The sequence below is a fragment of the Gigantopelta aegis genome, chromosome 11 (genome assembly GCF_016097555.1).
Source record: "Gigantopelta aegis isolate Gae_Host chromosome 11, Gae_host_genome, whole genome shotgun sequence".
Classification (NCBI taxonomy): Eukaryota; Metazoa; Mollusca; class Gastropoda; order Neomphalida; family Peltospiridae; genus Gigantopelta; species Gigantopelta aegis.
The window spans coordinates 1,524,745-1,549,423 of record NC_054709.1 but is presented as its reverse complement, the minus strand read 5'-3'; the positions used below and the strand labels follow the sequence as shown (position 1 = coordinate 1,549,423).

The 24,679-nt window shown below is 38.2% G+C and overlaps 2 protein-coding genes across 5 annotated transcripts in view; one reads left to right on the top strand and one right to left on the bottom strand.

The window, feature by feature from the left end:
• The window catches only part of LOC121385705 (desert hedgehog protein B-like), a 9,418-nt gene extending 7,240 nt beyond the window's left edge, over positions 1-2,178 (top strand). Inside the window, exon 4 of the mRNA XM_041516479.1 lies at positions 1,906-2,178. Within this exon, the coding sequence (XP_041372413.1) occupies positions 1,906-2,132 (227 nt within the window). The 3' untranslated portion in view covers positions 2,133-2,178. The remainder of the gene's footprint in view (positions 1-1,905) is intronic.
• Positions 2,179-13,939: 11,761 nt separating this feature from the next.
• Positions 13,940-24,679, bottom strand: part of LOC121385012 (sialin-like) — a 57,967-nt gene continuing 47,227 nt past the window's right edge. For 3 of the 4 annotated variants that reach the window (XM_041515540.1, XM_041515542.1, XM_041515541.1), the window contains 7 exons: positions 24,332-24,479; positions 23,564-23,659; positions 21,717-21,850; positions 19,572-19,721; positions 17,907-18,039; positions 15,431-15,672; positions 13,940-14,821 (listed from right to left, as the gene is read on the bottom strand). In XM_041515540.1, coding sequence (XP_041371474.1) covers positions 14,555-14,821; positions 15,431-15,672; positions 17,907-18,039; positions 19,572-19,721; positions 21,717-21,850; positions 23,564-23,659; positions 24,332-24,479 — 1,170 coding nt within the window. In that variant the 3' untranslated portion in view covers positions 13,940-14,554. The remainder of the gene's footprint in view (positions 14,822-15,430; positions 15,673-17,906; positions 18,040-19,571; positions 19,722-21,716; positions 21,851-23,563; positions 23,660-24,331; positions 24,480-24,679) is intronic. The other variant, XM_041515543.1, reaches the window with a different exon arrangement.

The following is a 24,679-nucleotide window of genomic DNA, read 5'->3' as shown; positions in this document are numbered from 1 at the left end:
AAGTGTTATGGTTAGTGGCAGAGTTGGCGGCTGAGATGTTATGGTTAGTGGTAGAGTTATCGGCTGAGATGTTATGGTTAGTGGTAGTTATCAGCTGAAGTGTTATGGTTAGTGGCAGAGATGTTATGGTTAGTTATCGGCTGAGGTGTTAGGGTTAGTGGTAGAATTATCGGATGAGGTGTTATGGTTAGTGGTAGAATTATCGAGTGAGGTGTTATGGTTAGTGGTAGAGATATCGGCTGAGGTGTTATGGTTAGTGGTATAATTATCGAGTGAGGTGTTATGGTTAGTGGTAGAGTTATCGACTGAGGTGTTATTGTTAGTGTTAGAGTTATTGGCTGAGGTGTTATGGTTAGTGGTAGAATTATCGAGTGAGGTGCTATGGTTAGTGATAGAGATATCTGCTGAGGTGTTATGGTTAGTGGTAGGTGTTATGGTTAGTGGTAGAATTATTGGCTGTGGTGTTATGGTTAGTGGTATAATTATCGGCTGAGGTGTTATGGTTAGTGGTAGAATTATCGGCTGAGGTGTTATGGTTAGTGGTAGAGGTATTTTGTGAGATGTTTGGTTAGTGGTAGTTATCAGCTGAAGTGTTATGGTTAGTGGTAGAGTTATCGGCTGAGATGTTATGGTTAGTGGTAGTTATCAGCTGAAGTGTTATGGTTAGTGGCAGAGATGTTATGGTTAGTTATCGGCTGAGGTGTTAGGGTTAGTGGTAGAATTATCGGATGAGGTGTTATGGTTAGTGGTAGAATTATCGAGTGAGGTGTTATAGTTAGTGGTATAGTTATCGGCTGAGGTGTTATGGTTAGTGGTAAAATTATTGGCTGAGGTGTTATGGTTAGTGGTGGAGTTATCATGTGAGTTGTTATGGTTAGTGGTAGATTTATCGGTTGAGGTTTTATGGTTAGTGGTAGAGTTATCTGTTGAGGTGTTATGGTTAGTGGTAGAGTTATCGGCTGAGGTGTTATGGTTAGTGGTAGAATTATCGGGTGAGGTGTTATGGTTAGTGGTAGAATTATCGGGTGAGGTTTTATGGTTAGTGGTAGAGTTATCGGCTGAGGTGTTATGGTTATTGGTAGTTATCAGCTGAGGTGTTATGGTTAGTGCTAGAGATATCTGCTGACATGTTATAGTCAGTGGTAAAGTTATCGGGTGAGATGTTATGGTTGGTGGTAGAGATATCTGCTGACGTGTTATGGTTAGTGGTAAAGTTATTGGCTGAGGTGTTGTGGCTAGTGGTAGATATATTGGCTGAGGTGTTATAGTTAGTGGTAGATATATTGGCTGAGGTGTTATGGTTAGTGGTAGATATATTGGCTGAGATGTTATGGTTAGTGGTAGAATTGTCTGCTGAGGTGTTATGGTTAGTGGTAGATATATTGGCTGAAGTGTTATGGTTAGTGGTAGATATATTGGCTGAGGTGTTATGGTTAGTGGTAGATATATTGGCTGAGATGTTATGGTTAGTGGTAGAATTGTCTGCTGAGGTGTTATGGTTAGTGGTAGATATATTGGCTGAAGTGTTATGGTTAGTGGTAGATATATTGGCTGAGGTGTTATGGTTAGTAGTATAGTTTTCTGCTTGGATGTTATGGGCTGAACGGTCGATATGTCTCAGTGCACAGGTTTTATCGCACGACTGTGGTATGTATTGCATACATGGTGCATACAAACATCTTTTGCTGCTTTTTGGTAGTGTTTACTCAGTCTAACAATTTCTGCAATATATATATATATATATATATATATATATATTAACTTTATTTTTGCGATGATCAGTATATTAAAAAACAAAACAGATATATTAGACTCCCAATATTCGTTGGGGTTTTTATTGTTCATTTTTTAAAGTGCTACGGTTTGGTTACAAATTTTTTACATTCGTTTCTTCTTTTAACACAGGTCTGTACGTTCCACTGACGGACGCAGGGACTCTAGTGGTGGACGGAATGTTTGCGTCGTGTTATTCTTTCATACAACACGACCTCGCTCACCTTTTCATGGTACTCTTCCGCTCGTTTCCATGGATACTGGAACCATGGCAGCAAGATGGTTTTAGTCCAATTCTGTCAAGTCTGCAATATTTGGGAACTGTAATTTTTCCCACAAGTGTCCTTAGACTAGGCTAAATGTTTGGTTCCACTCACAAACATAATTAAAAAGTGTTTGCACAAATCTCGAATTAATTATTTTTTTAAAATTAAACACACGCACACACTCACGCACGCACGCATACATGCACACACACGCAGTCATGCACGCACACGCACACACCTACCCAAGTTATATGTTATTAAAGCTATAACTCCATGTATCTATCAAATAATCATATTTGAAACTTTAAAGATTGGAATCAGTTTTGGGGTAAGAACTCTGCAAGTAACCATGCACAGTATATCAAACAGGCTGCTATTTATTACCTTGAAAATAGGACAAGTTTTTTTGTTTTGTTTTTTTTACAAACATTGTATTGTCGTTATACTCTACTAAATGCCTTGTTCAGCGGAATGTGTGTATATCGTAAACGTGACGTGAATACGTGTGTAAAGTGTATTTAAAAACAACAATTATCTTGCTACTTGAAATGTTATTTCAATTTCAACATAAACAGTGGTAGTACCACGGCCTATTGAGCCCCATGTATGTAAATGAGGTCACGTGACCTGTTCTTCGATTGGTTGACATCTAAGCGTGGTGGGGGGCGTGGACGTGGTGACACCACAAGAGAAGCTGACCTCTAAGCATGGTGTCGGTGTTGACTGGGTTAAGCATGCAAAACTGTCTCTCACTGTGTGTCGATAATTGAAACCAGAGTGCACACGTCTTATATTTTCAAACAAAAATTATCAGTTTAATAATAGAAACAATAGTTTTACTTGTTCGGAATGAATCTTGAATGGCTGGTGTATCATTTTATTAAGTTGTACAAAAGCTACATGAAATTAGAGCACTTTATAAATTCTAATAATTGAGAGCTGGTGTGCGTAATAAAGCGTGGTATCTACCGCAATCCAGGTTCTTGTATCACAATATATCGCAAGAACAAACTTTTGGCAATACCCAAGTCTACTGACGTTGTCCTCTGTCAGCGTGGGGTGTGACGTCACAAGGCGTGTCTAGACATCGCTTAAAAGGTGTGTATGGTAGGCTAAATAATTATAGGATATTAAACTAGCTTCCATTTCATATCATGTTTATGTCCCGAGTGAAATAATTTTAATTTGTCACGAGCTTTAGCGAGTGACAATGAAAATTATGACACGAGGGACATAAACATGATTTGAAATGGAAGCTCGTTCAATATCCTATTTATTATCCATAATCGATGATAATTTAATTCACTCAACTCGTTTGGGTGACATTCCTGTAAGGTTGTTACAATGTAGTGCGCCAATCGATGACGTCATCGTGTAACGTCAAAGTGTTACGTCCCACTTGTCGTTCTAGTGGGACATATCATTTTGTTATGTACCAAGATATTTTTAACCATATGGGTAATAACACACATTATTACGGGCCTCGGTAGTATAGTGGTTACTTAACCCATCGGACTTAAGGCTGGTAGGTACTGGGTTCGCATCCTGGTACCAGCTTCCACCCAGAGCGAGTTCAACGACTCGATGGAAAGGCCACTACCCGGACTTCTCTCTCATTAACGACCAACAACTAACTCCACTGTCCTGAACAGACATCCCAGATCGCTGAGGTGTGTTTACGAACAGCGTGATTGAACCTTAATTGGATATAAGCAGGGGAAACGTATAAAGAAACAAACACACATTATTTAGTGTTGACGTAACACATTTTGGAATGATCAGAACGTTCATGGAATGGTCTGAATGGTTGTTGAATAGTCTCAATGTTAATCTATTGATCTGAATGTTCATGGAATGGTCTGAATGGTTGTTGAATAGTCTCAATGTTTATCGATTGATCTGAATGTTCATGGAATGCTCTGAATGGTTGTTGAATAGTCTCAATGTTTATCTATTGATCTGAACGTTCATGGAATGGTCTGAATGGTTGTTGAATAGTCTCAATGTTTATCTATTGATCTGAACGTTCATGGAATGGTCTGAATGTTTGTTGAATAGTGTCAACGTTTATCTATTGATCTGAATGTTCATGGAATGGTCTGAATGTTTGTTGAATAGTGTCAATGTTTATCGATTGATCTGAATGTGCATGGAATGGTCTGCATGTTCGTTGAATAGTCTCAATGTTTATCAATTGATCTGAACGTTCATGGAATGGTCTGAATGTTCGTTGAATAGTGTCAATGTTTATCGGATTGATCAGAATACTTTTATTAGATGCGTTTCTTTTGCTGTTCTGTATATCCCTGTTCTTGGCGTATATGGCGAACACCATTATTACGAATGTGTTATATGCCCCATTAGATCCATAGCTCCTTAAAACATGAGTATCAGTTTTGCTATCATAGTTCTATGTGCTTTAGAATCAAAGATTTTCACCAAAAATTGTGCCCATCTTGAAAATCAAGATAGCGTTCATCACGGGAAGATATTAAGTTTTGGTCCCGATTTTATATTGATCCAATTATGCCCCAGGACAACTGTGCCAAGTTGCATTCATATTTGGGCCATAGCCACTGGGCTATTATATATTATATATACAGGGTATTATTGTTAGACCGGTCTCGGCGGCGTCGTGGTTAGGCCATCGGTCTACGGGCTGTTAGGTACTGGGTTCGGATCTCAGTCGAGGCATAGGATTTTTAATCCAGATACCGACTCCAAACCCTGAGTGAGTGCTCCACAAGGCTCAATGGGTAGGTGCAAACCACTTACACCGACCAGTATTCCATAACTGGTTCAACAAAAGGCCACGGTTTGTGCTCTCCTGCCTGTGGGAAGCGCACATAAAAGATCCCTTGCTGCCTGTTGTAAAAGAGTATCCTATGTGGCGACAGCGGGTTTCCTCTAAAACAGTGTCAGAATGACCATATGTTTGACGTCCAATAGCCGATAAGATAAAAAAAAGCAGTGCTCTAGTGGCGTCGTTAAATAATAATAATATTCTGGAATTGTAATTATCACCAGTTAGTGTTCTTTCTAATTGCTTCGATTCCTTCGTCGTGAGAAATGTACGTGTATAAAGTTGAAAAGTCCATAGTTAGGAGTAAAGTTTCTTTAGATACGTTTAATATATTATGTAATTTTGTAAGAAAATGCGATGTGTCTTGTACATGTGAGTCTAATATTTCGACCTACAGCTTCAGAATGTCATCTATGAGCATAAGCGTACGAAACGGGGGCAACAACTACAACTACTACTCATAAAAAAATAAAATAAAAATATCAACAACAACAATAACAAGAACAATTACTTTTAATACATTTAGTAATATTTTGTTTTAAATTATTATTATAAAATTCCAGTTTTCACGTTCACACAGTCAGTTTTAGTAACGCTAATAACTATTCAAAGCTGTCTTTTTCTGATGGGTAGACTTTTTCTGAAACATCGCAATAAGTAGAGTAACAGAATTCCTGCTAAAAGCATAAGTATATGAACACCGTAAACATGTCACCAATGTCATCAAGTGATGCACTAAATCGATAAACACCTGTTGCGAATAGGAAAATACATACGTGTAATATATCAAGTGAAAAATAAAATTAATGCATTGGTTAAATGAAAAATTGTACACAGGGGCGGATTTTGTGGGAGGTGGGGGGTGGGGGTGAAACAGATCCGAGTCTTGATGACAAATACATTTTATTTAGTATCAACATTCTCGTTATCACATATCTTGACTCCCCCACCCCCAAAAACAAAACAAACAAACAAAAAGCAACAATAAAAAAGCTATATGTTATGAATAACAAGCGTTCCACTCAATTGTACCACCTTTAATTGATTGTGTGAGAAAGGTTAACAGCAGTGCATATTTCAAAATACTAGTTTTGGTGTCGGATGGAATTTGAATCCTTGTACCTATGTTCCTTATAATTCATTCACATTAAGAAGTAAAGTGATATAGTTTTATATGTAAGTGGGTTTTTTCATCATTATACTTCATTAAGAAATTAGTCTTAACTTTTAAAGGGGCATTTCTTACTTTATAAACATTTAAACATGACCTCAGCCAAAATGGCTTTTATTGGTTAAAACTGGATATTAATTACATTTTCTTGCTTACAATATTAATGTTTGTACATCGTGTCTTTCTGGTATTCCTAATGTTTATAGTAGCTTAAACATAATGCGTTTTTTACATGTACAAAGGTACTAAAGGCAAAATGTTTATTAAGCGGCAAATTTGAATTTTTGGGCCTAGTGTTGACCACTTTTGAAATATGCCCTGCAATGGTTCTACTTGTATTACTTGAAAATATACTTTTGATTTGTTCCTAATCTACCTTATTCAAACATCTATAAACACCACATCCTAATTATTATCGATATTTTGTTAAAAAAAAGAAAAAGAATTATGCTGACGTTCCATAAATAATAATAATAATAATAATAATAATAATAATACCCCCCAGCTATGTATTATATTTTGAGACAGTTGATGGGCATTCCCCGTCTAACCGTACATTATAAAAATAGGACGGTAATGAAATGTCTTGGCGGCACTTATTGGCTTTCATAACAGAACGTTTTTAATGGCTAGTGAAATATTTACTCGATCGACACAAACTGGTGTATTCGCATGTTAAGTATCATGTAAATACCACTGATCAAGTTGTTCTCAACGCCCTTTTTTATAGACTTCACGTCGTGAAAGAGTTCCAAGATGAAGCTGCTTTCATTCTCTTCACACTGGCCCGCCACGTGCTTCAAATTCCCGCCACGTGCTTCAGATTCCTGCCACCTGTTGCAGATTACCGTCACCTGTATCATATTACCGTCACCTGTGTCAGATTACCGTCACCTGTGTCAGATTACCATCTCCTGTTTTAGATTACCGTCACCTGTTTTAGATTACCGTCACCTGTATCAGATTACCGCCACCTGTTGCAGATTACCGTCACCTGTTGCAGATTACCGCCACATGTATCAGATTACCGTCACCTGTGTCAGATTACCGTCTCCTGTTTTAGATTACCGTCACCTGTATCAGATTACCGCCACGTGTTGCAGATTACCGTCACCTGTTTCAGATTACCGTCACCTGTATCAGATTACCGTCACCTGTTTCAGATTACCGTCACCTGTATGCGATTACCGTCACCTGTATGAGATTACCGTCACATGTTGCAGGTTACCGTCACCTGTATCAGATTACCATCACCTGTATCAGATTACCATCACCTGTTTCAGATTACCGCCACCTATTGCAGATTACCGCCACCTGTAACAGTTTACCGTCGCCTGTTTCAGATTATCGTCACCTGTATCAGATTACCGTCACATGTTTCAGATTACCGTCACCTGTATCAGATTACCGTCACCTGTATCAGATTACCGCCACATGTTGCAGATTACCGTCACCTGTATCAGATTACCGTAACCTGTTGCACATTACCGTCACCTGTATCAGATTACCGCCACATGTTGCAGATTACCGTCTCCTGTTTTAGATTACCGTCATCTGTTTTAGATTACCGTCACCTGTATCAGATTACCGCCACGTGTTGCAGATTACCGTCACCTGTTTCAGATTACCGCCACCTGTTTCAGATTACCGCCACATGTTTCAGATTACCGTCACCTGTGTCAGATTACCGTCACCTGTGTCAGATTACCGCCACATGTTGCAGATTACCGCCACGTTGCAGATTACCGTCACCTGTATCAGATTACCGTCTCCTGTTTCAGATTACCGCCACCTATTGCAGATTACCGCCACCTGTATCAGTTTACCGTCACCTGTATCAGATTACCGTCACCTGTATCAGATTACCGCCACATGTTGCAGTTTACCGTCACCTGTATCAGATTACCGTCACCTGTTGCAGATTACCGCCACCTATATCAGATTACCGTCACCTGTATCAGATTACCGTCACCTCTTTCAGATTCACGCCACTTGTTTCAGACTCCCGTCATTTGTTTCAGATTCCCGCCATTTGTTTCAGAATCCCGCCAATTGTTTCAGATTTACGTCACTTGTTTCAGACTCCCGCCATTTGTTTCAGATTCCCGTCACTTGTTTCAGATTCCCGCCATTTGTTTCAAATTTACGTCACTTGTTTCAGATTTACGTCACTTGTTTCAGACTCAGATTTACGTCACTTGTTTCAGACTCCCGCCATTTGTACAAATATGAGCAAATTGAATTATTTTGTCTAAAACGAGGGATTGGGGAGGGTGGGGTTATTTCTCACTGGTCCGACTACAGCACCCACTCCCTTGATGTGTGTACCGTGCAGGGTATATCAGATAGGGCATGGTATGGTGTGACATACGAGATGCATGATAGGGCATGCTATGCTATGATAAGAGATTCACGATAGGGCATGATGCTATGCTATGATAAGAGATGTATGATATTTGTACGATTCAATACAATTTAATAAATAAACATACAGCAATATATTTTTACCCAAACAATATAGCCTACAGATATAAAACGCATCGCTGGGCAATATATAACAGTAATAGTAACAAGAGAAATGAACTATGAACGTCATGAACATTAGAAACAAATACACGAGACAAAATGTCTTTAAGAGTAACACAACATCGACGTTGTTGACCGCTCGCGTAGCCAGGTGGTGTTGATATGAATATATATTTTTTGTTCTTTGAATATGTAAGACATATAATAATGTACTCATTTCCGTTACATACATGCGTACGTTCGTGCACTTCCGTGAGCGTGTGTGTATGCGTAACAGTTTACATATCATAATCTATAAATTATAACTGAAAAGATTTCTAACGATAATCTTTTCAATTGAACTGAAACTACCTTGCCCCCCCCCCCCCCCCCCTCAATAATTTCCAGATCTTGTCTTGGACACAGAATGCAAACTAAGACGCGCGTTTTAATATAATGTATGCACATACACAAATATATGTGCGCACGCACACACACAGACACACACATAAACACATATACATAGTAACACACTGAAACACACACACACACACACACACACATAGTAACACACTGAAACACACACACACACACACAAACACGCACACTCACAAACAATAGCCTATCATTAAGTAACGTTTCACATATAATATTAAGAAACAATGAAGATATTTTGAGTGGATGTTATACACGAGTTAAAATCAAAAACAATAGAGACATTTCTAGTGGATGTTACACGTTAAAATCAGAAACAACAGAGATATTTCTAGTGGATGTTACACACGAGTTAAAATCAGAAACAACAGTGATATTTCTAGTAGATGTTACACGTTAAAATCAGAAACAACAGAGATATTTCTAGTGGATGTTACACACGAGTTAAAATCAGAAACAACAGAGATATTTCTAGTGGATGTTATACATTAAAATCAGAAACAACAGAGATATTTCTAGTGGATGTTACACACGAGTTAAAATCAGAAACAATAGAGGTATTTCTAGTGGATGTTACACACGAGTTAACATCAGAAACAATAGAAATATTTCGAGAAAATGTTACATCAGAAACAATAGAGATATTTCTTGTGGATGTTGCATTAGAAACAGTAGAGATATTTAGAGTGGATGTGACTCTCGAGTTAAAATCAGAAACAATAAAGATATTTCGAGTGGGTGTTACACGAGTTAACATCAGAAACAAAACAAGATATTTCGAATGAATGTGACACACAGGTTAAAATCAGAAACAATAGAGATATTTTGAGTGGATGTTACGAGTTAAAATCAGAAACAATAGAGATATTTTTAGTGGATAATACGAGTTAAAATAAAAAACAACAAAGATATTTAGAGTGGATGTTACTCTCGAGTTAAACTCAGAAGCAACAGAGATATTTAGAGTGGATGTTACTCTCGAGTTAAAATCAGAAACAACAGAGATATTTTTTAGTGGATGTTTATCTCGAGTTAAACTCAGAAACAACAAAGATATTTAGAGTGGATGTTACTCTCGAGTTAAAATCAGAAACAACAGAGATATTTTTTAGTGGATGTTTATCTCGAGTTAAACTCAGAAACAACAAAGATATTTAGAGTGGATGTTACTCTCGAGTTAAAATCAGAAACAACAGAGATATTTTTTAGTGGATGTTACTCTCGAGTTAAAATCAGAAACAACAGAGATATTTCGAGTGGATAACACACTAGTTAAAATCATTCACCACACAGACGCCTGGTTATAACGAAGACACACAGCATTGCTAATTCGCTCCGCTATTGAAGACACTGTAAGCTAATGTGACAATAATATATTAAAGCCATTTAAAAAAATTTAATTTCAAACAACAGATATCATACAAAGAAAATCACAAATCGTAACAATGCATAACTTCAAGCTTTGAACATACGCGAACAAGTATATATATATATATATATAGAAATTCAGAATAAAGAAAATAACGACTATAACAATCTAAACACCCATAAGCGTACGAGACACGGGGGGGGGGGGGGGGGGGGGGGGGGAAGAGATCGCCGGGGGGGGGGGGGGGCGCACAATAGAAAAAGTCCGACAAAATGAGCTGGCCTGAACACTTTTCACCATGTATTTCCATCATCCTACCCTCAAAATTAGTTGTAATCCATGTAAAAATGCGTAATGATTCGTTTGCAACTCTGTGTAGCTATTTGGTAGTAATGCTAATGTGAATAAACGTTGCAATCCAGATTCGGTCACTTTTGTTTAATTCGGGCAAAAATCCCCGCCCCCCCCCCCCCCCCCCCCCCCCCCCCACACACACACACAAATGGAAGCCCGTACGCCTATGGGGACACCGTACATCATTATATGGGCATGGCACATCTGAGCAGCTTGGGGTATTATCTAGGACTAAATATTAACTACAGTTAAATATCACACGCTGTGATGAGGTGGGAAGAAGAGTTATTACCGAGTCGGAAGAAAAACATCCCAACATGTAATAGTTATACACATAACTTTCGGTAGAGTTAATTACTACAACCCCTGCAATTGCCCACGGCAATCAACAATGCCGTTGAGATTGCCGTGGAGTTTTTAATTTTCCACGGCATTTTTTTGCCTTGGACTATAATTCAGGTGGGGTTTTTCAATGGCAGTTTTTTTTTTGGGGGGGGGGGGGGGTTGCCGTGGACATTTTCTTAATTGCAGGGTTTGTTACTACACCACTATATTATGGCAAATTTGGTCAATAAATAGAAAGTAGTAAATAATGAAACGAAATACAATATGGAGTTATTGTGAACCAGACGTCATGTTGTCAAAAACATAAAATTACAATGGAATAACCTGTGATGTCCCAACAGAAAGAAATAAATGTTTTATTTAACGACGCACTCAACACATTTTATTTACGGTTATATGGCGTCAGACATGGTTAAGGACCACACAGATTTTGAGAGGAAACCCGCTGTCGCCACTACATGAGCTACTCTTCCGATTAGCAGCAAGGGATCTTTTATTTGCACTTCCCACAGGAAGGATAGCACAAACCATGGCCTTTGTTGAACCAGTTATGGATCACTGGTCGGTGCAAGTGGTTTACACCTACCCATTGAGCCTTGCGGAGCACTCACTCAGGGTTTGGAGTCGGTATCTGGATTAAAAATCCCATGCCTCGACTGGGATCCGAACCCAGTACCTACCAGCCTGTAGACCGATGGCCTACCACGACGCCACCGAGGCCGGTATCGTCCCAACAGAGTCAGTATTATAAAGGTCGTGTATTGTATGTTACACCAATGCAGAATATTTCTCACTGAGTAAAGATGAAAAATATTTTCCCTATTATGAGTGACCGCAGAGTTTAAAACATAAAATACTTGGAATAACATGTGATATCCCAACAGAGTCAGTATTATAAAAGTCGTGTATTTCACGGTCACGACGACACATACACATACAGATGGCAGGTCATTAAAGGTTTGATGGTGAGTCATGCTTACTTAGTTTTAAATAGTCCACGATTGAATTACTACAGTTGTAAACTTTAAAATTAATTTATCTTCAAATACAAAACGTTTGCCATCACAGGTTATTCCCTTGGACCCAGCCTGTAAAGCAAAGGATCACAGACGGGTTTTTCAGCTACACTGTCATAAATGTTCTGACACGACGTGCACTAATACACACACCGACCATCTTGTAAAAAGGAAAACAATGATAAATTAACAACAGTATCACAGATGTTTCCAAAGCAGCTCATTTAAAATCTGTCCTGGTAAAACCTCAAGACTAAAATAACCCAGAATCAGGACGCCCGTTTACAGGTGTCCTTATAAATTAAAATAGACTTGAGCGTATATCCTTATAGACTAAAGAGACTTATAAACCTAGGGAGTGAATCAGGTTATGCCTGGGTTTACAATACACATAGTCAGGACATATCCTTATAAGCCCACTGGAGATAAAATACACAATAATCAGGACGTAACCTTATAAACAGTGTGGATGAGGCTTGACCCGAGATGAATGTCCTTATTAAATCTATAGAAGACAGAACTGACAGATATAGAAGATAATAAACGAGTTACCAGTTATTATCAAATTTATGTCCCGAGTGAAATCATTTTCACTTTTTACAAGCTATAGCTATACGCTGGACATAAATTTGATTATAACTGGTACCGAGTTTGTTATTCTATTCATTACCTCAGCTATTATTTAGTTTTCTAAAAGCTTTTATTTTCTATACACCTGCACGTATATGTATATAGAAACAATGTAAACCACTTTACACACTGTTCTGAGTACTGCTATAGCTTTGTATTTTAATCACATTCACAGATAATTTTCAAAAACCAAACTTCTATATATTCGGCTTAAAAAATCTATAATGAATTGCATTAAACTAACATTTAACATCTATAATTAACATTGAAAACAGAAAACCGTAAACGCAAAGTCTTTAAACTAAATGACGTCATCTTGTGCTTGCCTAAATCGTGGTGACGTCATACCTAGACTCGTCAATGGTCTGTAAGCATCAAACTGACAAATAGTATTGTATGTTACACCAAAGCAGAATATTGCTCAGTGTAAAGATGAAAAATATTTTCCCTATTATGAGTGACCGCAGAGTTAACAAAAAAAAAATAATAATAATAATAAAAAAATATATATATATATATATATATATATATATATATATATATATATATATATATACACATATAACATATATACAGGTATATATAATAAAATATGCTCCTAATTGAATCCAATCTCTACCTAATGAAGAACAATGGGTTTGATCAATGTAATTCACCTCTCGAAGGTAAACAATACACACAGTCGATATTTTTAGTTCATGAACTGATTTTCAGTAAAGGCGGAATTCACTTCTAATTTTTTACACTTACTGTAGAAAAATAGTTTTGTTTTCTTCTTGTTTTACATGTACAACAATGAAAGCAGTTAAAACATTACCTAATATTATCGTTTATTTGTGTACAATGTCTTCAAAATGAGTGACGCTACATTCATTCTAAAGATACTAATGTACTAGCAATATATTAGCCACAGTACTTGACTAGCACTAGCAACACTATGTGGAGCTGGGTATATGAAACTTGTTTTAAACGAGCTTCCATGATCAAAACATGAGAATAACAATATGTTAGTTTTCCATACTAGTACTGCTCGAAACTTCAACTCTCTGATTGGTTGTCAGCAGTACTAGATTCAGCCAATCGAATGTGTCAACACATCAGCCGACATAACCGACTTGTCCGCGGTCGGTCTGGGATCTATCCCCACCAGTGGACCCATTGGGCTATTTTTTATTTCAGCCAGTGAACCACGACTGCTATATCAAAGGCCGTGGTATGTGCTATCCTGTCTCTGGGATGATGCATATACAAGATCCCAGGCTACTAATGGAAACATGTAGTGGATTTCCTCTGTATGTCAGAATTTCCAAATGTTTGATATCCAATAGCCGATGATTAAACAAATCAATGTACTCTAGTAGTGTTATTAAACAACAACAAACTTTAACTTTAAATTCTCTTAACACTGCCGTACCCGGATGGGGGAGTGGCATGATATTATGTCCCCCAATGACATCTTGTTTTTTACTTCCATCTTGTATATTTGCATGTCGTGCCATAATGTCAAAGACTGTGTGAGTGCCATCCCCAATGTGGTTGCCCCTCCCCCCCCCTGATGAAATCCTGGTTATGCCAATGTCTTTAAACCGATTTGACCTTATACCCAGCTGCACTAATGTAGGCCTATATTATGTAATCATACTAAGGTAACAGGACTTGTGACATCACCATAATGGATGTAATACATTTCTAGGTGACCTTGTCACACCAATGTTATACATTTTAATGACATCATCAAGTGTTACACAATATTTGGTCACCTAAAATAGCGCAATGTAACACAGTTGTTGGTACTATTTCAACGTCATACAACTCTAGAATGACGTAAGCGTGCCAAAGAGGCGTAATCATGTGGCTATTTAATCCTACAGACAAACCAGTGAGATCTCAAACTTTTTGTTCTGCCTCGTTACGCCCATTGTTCACCAGTTTCACGTCCGCTTCATCAAGGTCACTCTCATTCTCTTCCTTCAATTCTTCATCGATGTTGTGCAGACCAAACTGTATCTCCCCCTCCTCCTTCTCCTCCTGGTCCTCGGTCGCCATCGACCACTCCTGCACCTCCCCCACGCCCATTATGGCGTAGTAGACGGCACCGAAGAAGTAGACACCAACCGCGATATAAAATACCAACTGCCATTCCTTCTGACTACCCTGAAGTAGAGGAAACGTGGATTTGGTTGACCACACCAGCACATTGAGAGAGAGAGAGAGAGAGAGAGAGAGAGAGAGAGAGAGAGAGAGAGAGAGAGAGAGAGAGAGAGAGAGAGAGAGAGAGAGAGAGAAATAGAGATATAGAGAAACAGAGAGAGACGGAGAAAGAGTGAGAGATATATCAACAGAGAGACAGAGACAGATAAAGAGACAAAGAGAGAGAGAGAGAGAGAGAGAGAGAGAGAGAGAGAGAGAGAGAGTACGAGAGAGAAAGATACAGTGAGAGAGAGAGAGAGAGAGAGAGAGAGTAAGAGAGAGAGAGAAAAAGAGAGAATCGAAAACAGAGAAATCGAGTGAGACACAGAGAAACAGAGAGAGAGAGAGAGAGAGAGAGAATGAGGGAGAGATAGATAGTAAGAGAAAGAGAGATTGAGAGAGGAAAATTGTGAGAGACACACAAGCACATGCGACATGCATGGATGCACGCATACACACATTAGCACAAACACACAACTCCGAGAGATAGACCGACAGACGGACGAATGTACGAACACACAGAGAATGAATGTCATGGATCACTGGTCAAACAGACTGAAATGTATTACTCACATTTGGAGTAAGTGCGCCCACAATGTAAGGCGCTATAACACCAGGTATAGTTGCGGCTGCGTTTGTTATCCCAAACAACGTTCCCGCATAGGCCGGGGCTACGTCCCCGTGGTTGATGAAGTAACCACTGAAGTGAAAGCCACAGAGCCCAACTGCTGCTGTCAGCATCACCACAGCCGGTATTTGTTGGTGACAGTTCATAAAGCCGGTGCCTATAAGGAAGGACCCTGGTCCAATAGTTCCTGGAAAAGAAATTACAAACCTTGGTATACAAAGTACAGATATGAATATTATTACATCAATGGTTATACCGCACACAATCAGGGCTGTATTGATATGAATATTATTACATCAGTCGTTATACCGCACACATTCAGGGCTGTATTGATATGAATGTTATTACATCAGTCGTTATACCGCACACAATCAGGGCTGTATTGATATGAATGTTATTACATCAGTGGTTATACCGCACACAATCAGGGCTGTATTGATATGAATGTTATTACATCAGTGGTTATACCGCACACAATCAGGGCTGTATTGATATGAATGTTATTACATCAGTCATTATACCGCACACAATCAGGGCTGTATTGATATGAATGTTATTACATCAGTCATTATACCGCACACAATAAGGGCTGTACAGATATGATTATTATTACATCAGTCATTATACCGCACACAATCAGGGCTGTATTGATATGAATGTTATTACATCAGTCATTATACCGCACACAATCAGGGCCGTACAGATATGAATATTATTACATCAGTCATTATACCGCACACAATCAGGGCTGTATTGATATGAATGTTATTACATCAGTGGTTATACCGCACACAATCAGGGCTGTATTGATATGAATGTTATTACATCAGTCATTATACCGCACACAATCAGGGCTGTACAGATATGAATATTATTACATCAGTCATTATACCGCACACAATCAGGGCTGTACAGATATGAATGTTATTACATCAGTCATTATACCGCACACAATCAGGGCTGTACAGATATGAATATTATTACATCAGTGGTTATACCGCACACAATCAGGGCTGTACAGATATGAATATTATTACATCAGTGGTTATACCGCACACAATCAGGGCTGTACAGATATGAATATTATTACATCAGTCATTATACCGCACACAATCAGGGCTGTACTGATATGAATATTATTACATCAGTCATTATACCGCACACAATCAGGGCTGTACAGATGTGAATGTTATTACATCAGTCGTTATACCGCACACAATCAGGGCTGTACAGATATGAATATTATTACATCAGTGGTTATACCGCACACAATCAGGGCCGTACAGATATGAATATTATTACATCAGTCATTATACCGCACACAATCAGGGCTGTATTGATAGGAATGTTATTACATCAGTCGTTATACCGCACACAATCAGGGCTGTACAGATATGAATATTATTACATCAGTCATTATACCGCACACAATCAGGGCTGTATTGATATGAATATTATTACATCAGTGGTTATACCGCACACAATCAGGGCTGTATTGATATGAATGTTATTACATCAGTCGTTATACCGCACACAATCAGGGCTGTATTGATATGAATGTTATTACATCAGTGGTTATACCGCACACATTCAGGGCTGTATAGATATGAATATTATTACATCAGTCATTATACCGCACACAATCAGGGCTGTACAGATATGAATATTATTACATCAGTGGTTATACCGCACACAATCAGGGCTGTATTGATATGAATGTTATTACATCAGTCGTTATACCGCACACAATCAGGGCTGTATTGATATGAATGTTATTACATCAGTGGTTATACCGCACACATTCAGGGCTGTATAGATATGAATATTATTACATCAGTCATTATACCGCACACAATCAGGGCTGTACAGATATGAATATTATTACATCAGTGGTTATACCGCACACATTCAGGGCTGTATTGATATGAATGTTATTACATCAGTCGTTATACCGCACACATTCAGGGCTGTATTGATATGAATGTTATTACATCAGTCGTTATACCGCACACAATCAGGGCTGTATTGATATGAATGTTATTACATCAGTCGTTATACCGCACACAATCAGGGCTGTACAGATATGAATATTATTACATCAGTCATTATACCGCACACATTCAGGGCTGTATTGATAGGAATGTTATTACATCAGTCGTTATACCGCACACAATCAGGGCTGTACAGATATGAATATTATTACATCAGTGGTTATACCACACACATACAGGGAGTACATACACAGGGCAGTACATACCAATGGCAGACACACTGAGCAGTATATACACAGGACAGTACATACCAATGGCAGACATACAGAACAGTACATACCAATAGCAGACATACAGGACAGTACAGACACAGGGCAGTGCATACCAATGGCAGATATACAGGACAGTACATACACAGGGCAGTACATACCAATGGCAGACATAAGTTTTCTTGTCCACGCGACAGAGAGGATGTTTCTCGATATGAGGAGATCAGCGCATGTGCCGGAGACAACGATGAAGAACCAGAAACAGAGGTAGGGCAGCATGGAGAAGACACCATTCTGAAAACACCAAACAAGTCCTGCAGGTTATACTCTAGGTTGCAGTGCTCCAAATCAATTGATATTGCCGATAATGTTAACATTAACTAATAAAACTGGTAAAAGCTGCGTAAAAATACATCTGGGCATCTCACATTTAATCGACCTGTAAGAAAATGGGGGTCACATACCATTTAAGAGATTTTATTCATATTTTTGTTTGCACATGTTCAAGGGGAGAAAGGTCTTGGGATTGTGTTGTGTAGATGTTTTCAGGGGCATTGTGAGCAATATTTGAAAGTTTTTTAAATTCATAATGAGCTATTACATTTGATGGATAATATTTACTTTTTCGAAGCAAAGAACTGCTAAAATGAATAACAAATACCCAAATAACACTGAGATGAATGTACAGCCTGGATTATTCTATTATAATCAGTATTGAAAACACTCCTGACATTAGGATCAAAGTACAGCTTTGATCTTATTATTATAATTAGTATAAAAAATTCCCGACATTGCGATCAATATACAGCTTTGATTATTCAATTATAATTAGTATTGAAAACACTCTTGACATTTCATTCCACGTACAGCTTTGATTATTCTAATATAATCAGTACTGAAAACACTTTCGACATTAATGAGTATTATAATCAGTACTGAAAACACTCCCGACATTGCGATATACATACAACTCAGATTATTCTATTATAATGACTATTGAAAACATTCCCGACACTGCGATATACATACAGCTTTAATTATCCTATTATAATGACAATTGAAAACACTCCCGACATTGCGATATACGTACAGCTTTAATTATTCTATTATAATCAATATTGTAAACACGCCCGACATTGCGATATACATACAGCTTTGATTATTCTATTATAATCAGTACTGTAAACACTCTTGACATTGCGATATACGTACAACTTTGATTATTCTATTATAATCAGTATTGTAAACACTCCAGACATTGCGATCTACGTACAGCTTTGATTATTCTATTATAATCAGTCTTGTAAACACTCTTGACATTGCAATATACATACAGCTTTGATTATTCTATTATAATCAGTATTGTAAACATGCCTGACATTGCGATATACGTACAGCTTTGATTATTTTATTATAATCAGTATTGTAAACACTCTTGACATTGCGATATACGTACAACTTTGATTATTCTATTATAATCAGTATTGTAAACACTCTTGACATTGCGATATACATACAGCTTTGATTATTCTATTATAATCAATATTGTAAACACGCCCGACATTGCGATATACGTACAGCTTTGATTATTCTGTTATAATCAATATCGTAAACATGCCCGACATTGCGATCTACGTACGTACAGCTTTGATTATTCTATTAAAATGACAATTGAAAACACTCCCGACATTGCAATATACATACAGCTTTGATTATTCTATTATAATCAGTATTGTAAACATTCCCGACATTGCGATCTACATACAGCTTTGATTATTCTATTATAATCAGTATTGTAAACACTTCCGACATTGCGATCTACGTACAGCTTTGATGTCGAACTTGAGCACTTCCTTCATGTAGGTGGGGATCTGGGTGAGCAGCATGTAGGCGCCGTAGTTGCCGCACATGTGAGCGATGATGATGGCCCAGACCGCACGGGAACTGAAGATTGCCTTCCACGGCGTCGCCTGGCCCTGAAATAACACTGCCATATTAAAGATGAAATCCTCAAATAACACAATCATGTTAAAGGTGCATTTCTCAAATAATACAGTCATATTAAAGGTGCATTCCTACAATACACAGTCATATTAAAGATGCATTCCTCAAATAACACGGTAATATTAAAAGTATTTTCCTCAAATAACACAGCCATATTAAAGGTGCATTCCTAAAGTAACAGTCATATTAAAGGTGTATTCCTCAAGTAACAGTCATATTAAAGGTGCATTCATCAAGTAACAGTCATATTAAAGGTGCATTCCTCAAATAATAGTCATATTAAAGGTGCATTCATCAAATAACACAGCCACATTAAAGGTGCATTCATCAAATAATACAGCCACATTAAAGGTGCATTCCTCAAATAACACAGCCACATTAAAGGAGTATTCCTCAAATAACACAGTCATATTAAAGGTGCATTCCTTAAAATATAACAAAGCCATATTAAAGGTGTATTCCTCAAATAACACAGTCATATTAAAGATGCATTCCTCAAATAAGACGGTAATATTAAAAGTATTTTCCTCAAATAACACAGCCATATTAAAGGTGCATTCCTAAAGTAACAGTCATATTAAAGGTGTATTCCTCAAGTAACAGTCATATTAAAGGTGCATTCATCAAGTAAGTCATATTAAAGGTGCATTCATCAAATAACACAGCCGCATTAAAGGTGCATTCATCAAATAACACAGCCACATTAAAGGTGCATTCATCAAATAACACAGCCACATTAAAGGAGTATTCCTCAAATAACAGTCATATTAAAGGTGCATTCCTTAAAACATACCACAGCCATATTAAAGGTGTATTCCTCAAATAACACAGCCACATTAAACGTGAATTCATCAAATAACACATTAATATTAAAGGTGTATTCCTCAAATAACACAGTCATATTAAAGGTGCATTCATCAAATAACAGTCATATTAAAGGTGAATTCCTCAAATAGCACAGCCATATTAAAGGTGCATTCCTCAAATAAAACAGCCATGATAAAGGTGCATTCCTCGAATAACACAGCCATATTAAAGGTGCATTCCTCAAATAACACAGCCATATTAAAGGTGCATTCCTCAAATAACACAATAATATTAAGTGTTTTCCTCAAATAAGACAGCCATATTAAAGGTGTTTTCCTCATTAACACAGTCATATTAAACGTGCATTCCTCAAATAACACAGTAATATTAAAGGTGTATTTAAATAACACAGCTATGTTAAAGATGTTTTCCTCAAATAACAGTCATATTAAATGTGCATTCCTCAAATAACACAGCCACATTGAAGGTGCATTGGTGCATTTATATATATTTAGACACAAAGAAGCCACCAGCTTGAAGTGGATTCAGAAAAACGCGACATTTGAGTATAAAAAGGAAAACATTAATGTAACTGATAATGGAAAACAAGTCTTTAACAAGTTAAAGCCAAAAGTGTTTAAGAGTTATCTCCCATATATAAACAAAATGGATAAAACAGCACCCAGTGTAAATACAACAATATATAACACAAATAACGGGAACTTAAGTTTAAAGAGGGAGAGATGGAGGGAGGGAAGGAGGGAGCGAGAGAAGGGAGGGAGGGAGAAACAGAGAGACAGACAGACAGAGACAGCCCGACAGACAGAGAATCTCCCAAAAAACCCAACCCAAATAGTAATAATAATAATAATGAAAAAATAATATTTAAAAAAAAAAACCAAAACAACATCTAGCCTGAGTACTCTGCCAGTAAGATGGCTTGACAAACAGTTCAAGTTCAAGTTTTTTATTTGCCTTGAGGTTTTACAACTCTCTGTCCATTGTGACCACCTAGGTCTCTCTTACCGCCAGAGAATGTCGGCTAAAACACCACTTGCCTTGTTCCTGTGGGCTTTAGTTCCTATAGACCTCTGTCCATTGTGACCACCTATAAGTCTCTTAATTACCGCCAGAGTAATGTTGGGTAAAATACCACTTGCCTTGCTCCTGTGGGCTTTAGTTCCTATAGACGACTCGATGTACTTCCGCTCTATGTCGGAGATCTTCGGGCACTCCGCGGGCGAGTCATGTATAAAGATGCACCACGCCACACACCAAATGAAGCCAGCGACTCCTACAGCGAGGAAATATAGCTCACACTTAAATTGTTCCACAGCAGTGGCGTAGGTGGAGGGGAGGGGAATGTGGTGGGGGCTATGTCCCCAATCATTTTTTGGGGGGTTTAACTGTATTAAATTTGATAAAATCATACATACATACATGCACGCACACATGCACACACACACATACATACATACATGCACGCATAGTGTGTGTTGCCCCCCCGCTCATAGGCTGTTGGACGTCAAACATATGGTCATTCTGACACTGTTTTTTTTAGAGGAAACCCGCTGTCGCCACATAGGCTACTCTTTTATGACAGGCAGCAAGGGATCTTTTATTTACGCTTCCCACAGGCAGGATAGCACAAACCATGGCCTTTGATGAACCAGTTAAGGATCACTGGTCAGTGCAAGTGGTTTGCACCTACCCATTGAGCCATGCGGAGCACTCACTCAGGGTTTGGAGTCGGTATTTGGATTAAAAATCCCATGCCTCGACTGGGATCCGAACCCAGTACCTACCAGACTGTAGACCAATGGCCTAACCACGACGCCACCGAGGCCGGTCTATTTGGCTATAATGCAAATTCAATAGCACCAAAAAACCCATGAAATCTTGCTCTGAATGCGCATATTAAACATTATGTCCAGTCCTATCCAGTCCTGTCCTGCCCTGTCCTTTCCGAACAGTAATAATATTATTTCCTAAGTCTGTATTTAACATGTACTAATGGGGGCAGGGAGGGGGGAAGTTGGAAGTCATCAGCACTGAAAGGTTACTGAAAAGTGGTTTCCAATAAAATACATGTACATCTAAGTGGTCTAGAAGAATGTTTTCATATTGCTCACCCGCACCCCCCAAAAAAAAAAACCCAACAATTTAATACCAAAATCACCTCAAGGTATGAAATGTTTGGCAGAGACATGGCAGTTTATATGGCCTCAGATTACAGTTATCTTCCCATTTGGTTGTCGAAAATCCGGAAATTTGACCGCACAAGTAGTCTGCTGTTTGACTGATTATTTCATGGCAGACAGCTATGAAGTGGCAACTGTTTGACTGAAGTGACAGGGGATAGCATGTAGTTTGTAAACATGTGTAACTTGTTGACATTGAAGACTTGTTTGTGGTAATTCCGGCCCATGCAAAAGTAGTGCTTTTTGTGTAAAATGGGTGTACTCCGGCCTGGTTTAGAGGGTGTGTCTGTTTAAACCAATATGCTGGGAGAAAAAGCTGGACAACAGGGGTTGTCCTTTTCAGGGTATGTGTCCCCCATGCAGGCAAAGGTACATACAAAACTTCACGGGCCTGCTGATATTAATAAAAATGTTATAGCCACTAAGGCTATATAGAAACATATAGTGAAATTAATTGTGGTCTGAGGCCATATTGTCATATGGCATGCATCGGCCATCTTGCAAAATGGTCGTCTTGCTAATCGCACACAATTTTCAGAGTGTTATCAGATGATTTTTCACATCATAAACAATGAGTTTAGTTATGCGAACTGATGTTATCCATCTTGGTACCGATCATCTGATGATTTCAATCACATAACATTCCACTGATAATTTTTAGCCATAAAGACAAATGTTACTCTTCGGTGACTGCCTACTCAAAAACTATGCTGTGTTCACGACTTAAAGGCTCGTATACACTGGATGTACAAACCTATAGCTACTATCCACTAACCTGTGACGTAGAACAAATGACAAGTACAAACCTATGACGTAGAATACGGATCCCCATCCATTATCAAAGCCATAGGCACAAAGGAACCCGCCGATAGGAAATATGATAGCGTTTCCAAACTGACCACCTGTAAATAGGAGAAACATCATCACACACAAACACACGCAAGCCGGTCGCCTGGCTGGCGATAAAAACAAGCCCAAACCTTGTCTTAAGTATATTTGAATTTAAAGCTACTTTTACAGTAATTAAATCACATATCAAGTGTTGTTGGAAACAGGTATGGAACAGGTGAAAGTAGTGAAATTTGTAGGGTCAATCTTGTGGCACACGGCGACAATGGGCAGGAGTCTGTCTTAATTATTATCAAACCTGTTTTCACGGGTGATTTCTTGTAAAATGTTTGGTAGAAGTACCTTCGTATTATATAGTCCATCCCATCCTCTTATACAAAAAGTTTTTTTGTAAATAATTTCAGTTTGGTTTGACGTACGAAGAAAAGTAAATACTATTTTTTGTAAAATTTAGAAAACAATCAGCTCAGTAATATACAAGTTGTAGTAAATTCCATAGTATGAAAATTGTGTTCCTCGTGGGACGCACTATAGATGTTTCTCACTAACCTGCGTACGATGGTGCAATAAGCAGACTATTTTCGTTCTAGATATTCCTCACTAACCTGCGTATGAGAGTGCGATGAGTCAACTGCCTTCATTCTAGATAATTATTCCTCACTAACCTGCGTATGAGAGTGCGATGAGTCAACTGCCTTCATTCTAGATAATTATTCCTCACTAACCTGCATATGAGAGTCCGATAAGTCGACTGCGCTCATTGGGCGGTGACCACTTTGACCAAAAGGCCTGTGCAGCCGGATACATGACTCCCTGAAAACAGAACGATCTGTCTATATATAAGAAAACGCTTCTTGCCGGATACATGACTCCCTGAAAACAGAACGATCTGTCTATATATAAGAAAACGCTTCTTGCCGGATACACGACTCCCTGAAAACAGAACGATCTGTCTATATATAAGAATATGAACCAAGTGGATCTTTTCTATTTTGTTTTTGCACCACCAGAAACTCCATATGTATAAATCTGTATGTTTTAGTTCTGAAAGTGGACCATTTGCTTCATGTGTG